General features: G+C 32.9%; 2 protein-coding genes across 2 annotated transcripts; one reads left to right on the top strand and one right to left on the bottom strand.

Annotated features, from left to right (window-relative positions):
• Window positions 1–1,360: 1,360 nt before the first annotated feature.
• Window positions 1,361–2,444, bottom strand: LOC111283269 (EPIDERMAL PATTERNING FACTOR-like protein 9). Its single transcript, XM_022871712.2, has 3 exons — window positions 2,264–2,444; window positions 2,001–2,074; window positions 1,361–1,905 (listed from the first exon to the last, which is right to left on the bottom strand). Exons 1-3 carry the CDS (start codon window positions 2,349–2,351, stop codon window positions 1,720–1,722), a joined length of 348 nt encoding a protein of 115 aa, XP_022727447.2. The 5' UTR covers window positions 2,352–2,444; the 3' UTR covers window positions 1,361–1,719.
• Window positions 2,445–5,340: 2,896 nt separating this feature from the next.
• On the top strand, window positions 5,341–8,535 carry LOC111283518 (asparagine--tRNA ligase, cytoplasmic 2-like). Its single transcript, XM_022872114.2, has 8 exons — window positions 5,341–5,798; window positions 5,887–6,129; window positions 6,211–6,798; window positions 7,000–7,185; window positions 7,289–7,353; window positions 7,465–7,594; window positions 7,712–7,770; window positions 8,346–8,535. Exons 1-8 carry the CDS (start codon window positions 5,379–5,381, stop codon window positions 8,527–8,529), a joined length of 1,875 nt encoding a protein of 624 aa, XP_022727849.1. The 5' UTR covers window positions 5,341–5,378; the 3' UTR covers window positions 8,530–8,535.
• The last annotated feature ends 28 nt before the right edge of the window (window positions 8,536–8,563 follow it).

Here is an 8,563-nt window from a genome sequence, read left to right as displayed (position 1 = left end):
TAACGGGTTATAGTAGTTTGCATTAGGCCTTGGCTAGTAAGTAATAATAATTAACAATGATCATAATGATGAAATTATTAATACGATCAATGTCACAGATTATAATAATGATCATAGCTAACGATGAACTAATGATTTATGATGATTTGTGATGATTTCAAAGATTAATCAATTATTTGTATATGAAGATAATTTATGATGATTTTTAATTATTGATCAATGATTTGATTTGATTTGATTTGATTACGATATTTGAATGGTAGCATGTTTTGCAATAATTTATGAATTGACATGTTTTGACATTTATTTATGAATTTATGAAATGTTTAACAGAACAATGATCTTTGAAATGTTTTGACATTATGATTTGATGAATGTTTGGAATAATCTATATGATATGTATGAAAATGATGCTTGATTCGATAAGGTGTGTAAGCTTATATTTGCTGAGCTATAGTTTGCTTATTCTCCTTTTATTTTTTCTTTATAGATAAGTAAGTAATAAGTTTACTTAGTTATGTGAGAAGCTAGAAGATCAAATTGAAAAAATTACTTAGGTATTGGAGATGTTGTTATCTAGTGAGATCCTATGAAATGATTTTGTATTTTTATTAATTTGTATTTGAATGTATAAAGATTTATCATCAATTTATTAAAAAAGTTTAGAATGAATAAAAAAAAAATTCATATTACTTTAGAGTTTTATATTAAGATAATATAACCATGTTACGTCTCATTCTCGGGCTATGACATCAAGAAAGCCAAATGCAATCAAGCATATAAATGTTGGTGGGTCTTGTTTGTTTCTGTACACAGATAAAAAGGGGTCTCCCCTTCTCTCATGAGCTTCGAGCTTCTTTGTTAGTTTCAATTCTGCCATTTTGTGCAATTGAACGGATTCATAATAAAAGCTGCCCATGTGATTTTTTGTTAGCTTATGTTTAAATATTTGGGACCACTGACTCATGCCAACTTGCAGAGGCAGAGCCTCACTTCAAAAACTCTTAAACCCTTCCATCAAATGACAAATCCTCCACTTGAAGAAACCCTAGCAGCATATCTCATGACAGTCAGCTTGTTGTTTTGTTCACAACATCAAATTACAACACAAAAAAAATTAAAAAATTAAAAAAAAATGCTTCTCATTGAGTAAAACAAGGAAGGGATATTGGATATGTGAATGCAGCTTTGTCAAAGCTACAATCCCAATGACCAGAAGTTGTTTTTATATGGGGTTTCAGGTTATTCTTTTCTTCTTTTTCATTATTGCTTTGGACCAAAGATAAACCAAAATAGGCGCAACCCTGTAGGAAAAAGCAAATACTAACCAAAACATTATGTAGTTGCCCACTGGATAGAAAGTTGATCAAGTTGTCAAGGAAGCTTGATTGAACACAAATGACAAAAAAGACAAAAAAAGACAATGAAGGCAATTGCTACTAGAATTCTCTCACATGAACAAGAAATTAATGGTACACTTTTGCTTCAAGAAGCTTGCATGATAGCCAAATAGCAGGAAAATTCTTGTTGTGCCAAAAGGAAACCAGAATAGCTAATATGGACACCACTTCTCACGATCCATATAACTCCAGAGACAAAAGCGTAGTATTTGGATGTAGAAGAAAATCTAGATTTTGAAGTTGTTTTGATGATAGTGCAATATGTTCTTCATTCTAAACCACACATGTCCACTCAACTCAAGATTACAACATATTTGATTTATGACCTATGGCAAACGCATTTGTAGTGGTATGCACTATTGATTGGGTCATTTCCTTCGACTGGAACTTGTTCAGCTTTACATTTGTATTTGCATCCTCTACATTCATTATAAGTGCAGGTAGGCGCTGTAGATCCAATCAACAGTCTCCTTGAATTTCTATCCATCTTTGCTTCATTGCCGACCTGTGTTGGCTCAAAAATGTATCAGTTAGTATGTCTTCAATCATAAAAGAAGTCAAGCAAATAGAGGGATTCATAATGAGAAATGAAGCTCATACACTTTCCTGCAAATGCAATGGAGGAAAATGAGAAACCCGTTGTTGGAAAGGAAGTAATACTTGAGTTCTAGATCCTGCAAAATTGGAACCATAAGCATATCGAAATAACTAACCAAAATGTGCCATGAAAACAAAACCAATACATCAATCTGCTAGGAGGATTAGTAAAAAACAAAATGTGTAGTGTGAAGGGCCATATATATATCGGCAATGGAAAGATGGTTTCAGGGCAAGAAAATGAACAGGTAAGGGCTGATTAAGACCTTGTACTAGATGTGTTGCAAGGAAGTAGGTGAAGACTAGCAAAAGTAAGTAGCTTAGTTTAATGCTGGCCATTCTCCCCCTTAGCATTGGAAGTAAACTTTGAAGGTGATATATATGAAGTTGTAGCCCAGTACATAAGAAGGAAAAATGAGAGAGAAGGAGAGAAATAGTCGTGGTCAATTAATGACCATAAGAGATAGACCGGCAAATCTTTCAGTGACTCAGAGGTGCACACCTAAAAGAGGTCCCCAAACACCCAAACCTGGCCATGGGAGCAGTAGATTGACTTTTGGAGTTACAAAAATGCCCACGGCCTTTTCTTTAGTCTTATTCAAGGGTTGGATAAGTTTGATATTTTGGTGGGGCTAAAAGGGGAATTTGAGACGTGGGAGGGAATCCTTCATGTTTGGTCTACAATTGGGAAATCATTTGCATGCCCTTAGCTTAGATTAATGGATGTAGTCACCCACCAAACGAAGCATCCAGGAATTCCAGGATTGGGAACTGTTCAGATTCATGTAAAATCCTTGGATGAATGTAGAAAAGTTGAAACTTCTATAGTCATAGAAAAGAATGACTGATTCTCTTACATTATTCAGTCAACGGACCTCAAAGTCCTATTCAGTTTAAAATATGTGCATCTACAATTTTCAACAAATCAACATTGAAATAAAATATTCAGACATGGGAAATGATGAATCCTTTTGTGCCCCCCCCCCCCCCCCCCCAGTAAGCCCATTGCACCAAAAAGAATGATATAGAGAAGAGCAAAAATCGATTTGAATATATTAAATTGGTCCATTTGATTAATTTGATTTGATTTATTTAATTTTGATTTTAATTAATTTTTTAAATTGATTAATTTTAAAATTTTAAAATTAATAATTTAACTTTTCGATTTAACTTATTTTTTAATAAGTAAAAATAAAATTATTAAAATAAATATTTTTATTTATTTTTTTTTGTAAAATATTATTAAAATTATTAAATTTTGATTTAGTTTAAATGATATTTGAACTTGAATTTTATTAAATTAAATTCATGACTAATTAATTATTCATAATAAAAATATAAAAAATTTAATTATTTAATCGAATTAAATTAATTTTAATCTATTCGTTTATGATCGATTATTTAAAAATTTTTATTCGATTCAATTATTTATTGGATAAAAATTAATTAATTTAATTATTGATTTTTTTTTTAAATTAAACCGACTGAATCGATGAATTACTCACCTTACAATGATGTAATTTAGGATCATCTTTGCCAAGCCGATAAACCAATACTTTCCTCCTCTGAATGGCATGAGTTTGGAACTTGGGCAATGGTCAGAATCACTCCTCCATCCCATGTAATGAATAATCTCAGTGCTTAATTTGCTAAGCCCGGTGAACCATGGGTGGTCCTTGGGAGTTGGGAGGCAGGCATGGGCACGAGCTGTGGCTGCACTTTTCCTCTCATACTATTTCTTCCACATCTGACACCTTCCTATTTCCTCCCTACTTTTTTATCATCAGAAGATTCTTCAGTCAGAAGTGAAAAGTTTTTTTTTTTTTTTTATCAGGATTTAAACTTCAACAATTGAATAAATAAAATATATTTAAGTTGATTATCTCTTATATTAATTCATATGTCGACACTTAAAAATTATAAATTCGAAAGAATTTAATTATGTAATTTTTTTTGATTAAGTATATAATTTGATAAAAAATTTAAGTTAAGAGTTTAAAAAATAAATAAAATATATTTAAAATACTTAATATATTAATATGATAAATAAAAGATCCCGATAATATTATTAATTTGATTATTTTTTACCTTTATATTTATACGGCTGAAGAAGTATTACACAAATTTTTATTAATTGTAATCTTTAAATACTAACTTCAATATCAAACTAATTGATCCAAAAATCAGACAGTAATAATAGAATTTTAAAAGTTCACCAAATGGCAAATAGATTAATATTTTTTATTTATGATAAAATACATCTAAAGTTAAATGGTAATCGACCTTTGAAGAAATCTAGAAATGGAGTCAGTTGTTTGTAAGCACTAAGCACTTCAGGTTTGGCTCATCGGCCCATTCGTTGAGGCTCAATACATTTCCCAAAATTAAATTTAAATTTTTTTGTCTGCTTTAGTTTTTTTTTTTAAAGATTTTGTCTGCTTTAGTTAAAACGCTAAAAATGAAATTGTCTGATAATTTAATGCGTAATTGCATGATATAATATAAAAATTAAAAAATTATAAATATTACATATAATTTTTTAAAAAAAATTAAAAATATATTTTATATTTCAAATGTGATATAATAATTTTGATATTAAAAATAAAAATGATAATAATTTAAATTAAATCAGATTCGATTTATTTTTTTTGAATAATATATAATATTATAAATTTTAAAATTTTGATTCGAACCGATAATTTATTTTCTCTTAAAATCGGTTTAATACAAATTAAATTTCATATTCAATTCAATGGTTTTTAAAATTAAGTTTTTTAAATATGATTTTAATAAAAATTTTAAGATATTTAAATAAATTTATATATAAAATAATTATTTTTATAAATATTTAAAATATATAATTCAATTCAATTTAATTTAATTTTTTTAAAATTTTTATATCTTAATTTAAAATTTTATTCAAACTTAATATATATATTTAATATTTAAATCAAATAAAAAATTTGATCCAAACCAATTCAAACATCATAATTTCGAATCAATTTTTCGATTTTTTTCATCCCTAATTAGAAATAATAAATACGATTTTTTTTTTTGGCCTTCCGTTCTTGTTTGTAGAACCGTTGAGGCTCGGAAATTCCCGCGAATTCCCAACTTCCCAAGAATACCTAACCTTGCCGCCAATTCTTTCTCTCCTCTTTCTGTTCTTCGCCAATTTCATTCCCACACAGCAAAATCATGTCAATGCAGGCAAACAATCCCTTTCCTTTCCTTCCCATTCTCTTCCTTCTTAAAGAAAAGCACCCTTTTCCTCCATCTATATCATCACCAACACCCAAGCCGTTGCCAGTCATCACCAATCTCTGCAAGCCTTCCTGTTTCAGCTCTTTTTCCATTCTTTTTTTTTTTTCATAACAAAAGATGGAGTCTGAAGAACCAAAGGTTACCAGCTCCCCTTTGATGCCATCGATGTACTCGAACCGGGTGATGTTGAAAACCATATTGGAATTAGAAGATAGTGATGGCGAGATGGGGTTGGTTGGTAAGACAGTGGTGGTTGGAGGGTGGGTGAAATCTTCCAAGGAGGTGAAAAAGGAGCCTATGCCATCGCCACCGGTTGCAGCCGGTGCTCTCCCTGCAACTCGGAGGCATAAAGACGCAAGCTGTGTGGAAGTTCTTAAATCTCGAATCCCGTTTTTTAGGACTATAATCAGGGTTTTGGGTGGTTCTGCTAGTTCCCCTGCCGTTCGAGAAAAGCTGGAGTCTTTGATTCCTAAACCACCTCCTGCTTCGACATTCTTTTTACAAATTAATGATGGCTCTTGCCTTTCAAATCTTCAGGTGCTCTCAAATCCTAAATTTTTTTCCTGTTTTCTAAACTGAGTATTCAGATTGCTTGAATTCGTAATTGGTATTGGAAAATTGTCAGGTTGTGATAGATTCAGCTGTAGTTCCAGTGTCTGCAGGCCAGATTCTACCAACTGGAACATTTATATTAGCCCAAGGGGTTTTGGAAAAACCATCAGCACGTGGAAAACAAACAATTGAACTTAAAGTAGAGAAAATGCTTCATGTTGGGACAGTAGAGGAGGATAAGTATCCTTTGTCAAGGAAAAGATTACCCCTTGATTCTCTGAGGGATTGTGCCCATATTCGGCCTAGGACAACTACGGTATCTCTGTATCCATTGCTATTTTTTGGACATTCTGTCAAAAGAAAATATACTTTTTAATTACTATGTTTTACATCGCAGGTGGCGTCTGTTACACAAATTCGCAGCGCCCTAAATTTTGCAACCCACACATTCTTCCAGAACCATGGTTTTTTACATGTGCAGGTGCCAATTATCACAACTACAGACACTGAAGGGTTCAGTGAAAAGTTTCAGGCTACAACTCTTCTAGGGAAAACAAGCAAGAAGGAGGAGGAGGTTGGCGTCAGTCATGCTGATCGTGTTGGGCTTGAAACTGTTAAGGCCGCTATAAAGAAGAAATCCAGTCTGGTTGAACAACTCAAGAGAAGCGACAACAATAGAGAAGCACTTGTTGTTGCTCTTCAGGATCTGCAGAAAACAAATGAATTAGCAGAACAGATTGAAGCAAGAGAAAAATTCAAACCAATAACTGCAGTGAAGCCTGACTTAGAGCACTTGAATGAAGATTTTTTTGGTCGCCAGAGTTATTTAACTGTTTCTGGTCGCCTTCATCTGGAGAGCTATGCATGTGCTCTTGGATATGTTTACTCGTTTGGACCCAGATTTCGAGCTGATAAAACAGTGTCCGCCAAACATTTGGCTGAAATGTGGATTGTTGACGTCGAAATGGCTTTTTCACAATTAGAGGTAAGACTTTGCACCTTCAAGGCTCAAGCTTATGTAATTTCATGATCATGTTAGATAGATATTTCAATTCCGTTGTCATTTAGCTCTTCTCCTGGCCGTTAGGTAGTTCATTATTCTTTATTTATTATTCCTTAGGCTTATACCTGTGAATGAATTTTCAAGCATTGAAACCTCATTGATATCTTTGATTGGAGTTTCCAGGATGCCATAAAATGTGCAGAGGACGTTTTCAAATTTCTCTGCGGATGGATATTGGATAAGTGTTCAGAAGACATGAAGTTTGTCTCAAAAAGAATTGACAACACTGTTACTCATCGTCTTGAATATATGATATCAAGTTCTTATGAAAAGATTTCCTATAGAGAGGCTGTGGAAATTTTGAGAAAGGTAAACCTGGACAACATGAACTTAGTGTATATTACCCCTGCCAACATATCAGCCACATCTAGCAAATTCTATCTGACAAACGTTTTTCATTCTTCAACACCAGGTCACAGATGAGGCTTTTGAAACACAACTTCAATGGGGAATCCCTTTAACAGCTGAACATCTAAGGTTTGTATAATTTGCTATTAACTTAAAAGTGTTGAATGCAAATATCCTAAAGAATAGGATGCAAAGACTTTTTCCATTAGTGGTTCTTACCATCCATTTACTCAATGACAGCTACTTGGCTGATGAGCACTATAGGAGGCCTGTAATTATTTATGATTATCCAAAAGCAGTTAAGCCATTTTATGTACGCTTGAATGATGATGGAAACACAGTTGCAGCATTTGAGATGGTTGTACCTAAGGTAAGTCTAAATTTTTTTAAAGAGGTGAAGAACATCTTAAAACAAATATCTTTTGGCACAAAAAAAAAAAAGTGTGCTGGTTTAGATTGGTTATAAAGCTGGATAAATGGTATGTAGATTGGAGCAGTGATTACAGGCAGCCAAAATGAAGAGCGCTTTGACATGCTAAATACAAGGTAATGTCCATCCTTGTTCTGTTGTTTCATTGCACCATATTTTGTAGTCCTACTACAAATGATTTGAAAAATGTTCGGAAATTTTGGGTTCAAATGAAATTGGTGACAGTGCAGAACACTAACCAGGTTGAATGATTGTTAGCAAATGAAGTTATAAAAGCTACAATTATTGGTCAAATGGACTTTAGTGCTCCGACTTGAGAGTTTTCGAGAAGTCATGGTGATGAGAATTAGAGAAGTATTGGGCTGTTGATCTATTCTACTGCTATATCATATGCTTATAACTTTCCATCAAGAATGGAGAAGATATATTTTTAGCCTTACTGTCTTTCTGATAATATAATACTTTTAGTCACTAGGGGAAATGCTTTGAGGGTTGATAATGTTTTTGCTGGAAAGAAAGGGGTAATATTGCTGAAAATGAAAACATATAGACCCTTTTACTGCAAATATCCCCGCTCTTCTGAAACTGAGTTTCAATCCATTTTAATTCTGGTTTATTCTTGTGGACTTAACATTTCCTCATTGATGCAAAGACAATTTCTCATTGTCTGCTATGGATTTTCTCATTTCAGGATCAAGGAATTTGACTTGTCAAGAGATCAGTATGAATGGTACCTAGATCTACGAAGGCATGGAACAGTCAAGCACTCCGGATTCAGTCTAGGATTCGACCTGATGGTTCTCCTTGCCACTGGCCTCACTGATGTCAGAGATGTAATTCCGTTTCCCCGAAGTCATGGCAAAGCCAACAACTAAGAGGGCGCCTTGATAAAGTTCATAAAAATAGAGA

The sequence above is a fragment of the Durio zibethinus genome, chromosome 3 (assembly GCF_047325235.1).
Source record: "Durio zibethinus cultivar Kanyao isolate XHJ-2024 chromosome 3, ASM4732523v1, whole genome shotgun sequence".
In the NCBI taxonomy this organism is placed as follows: Eukaryota; Viridiplantae; Streptophyta; class Magnoliopsida; order Malvales; family Malvaceae; genus Durio; species Durio zibethinus.
This window is presented reverse-complemented; position numbering and strand designations above follow the sequence as displayed.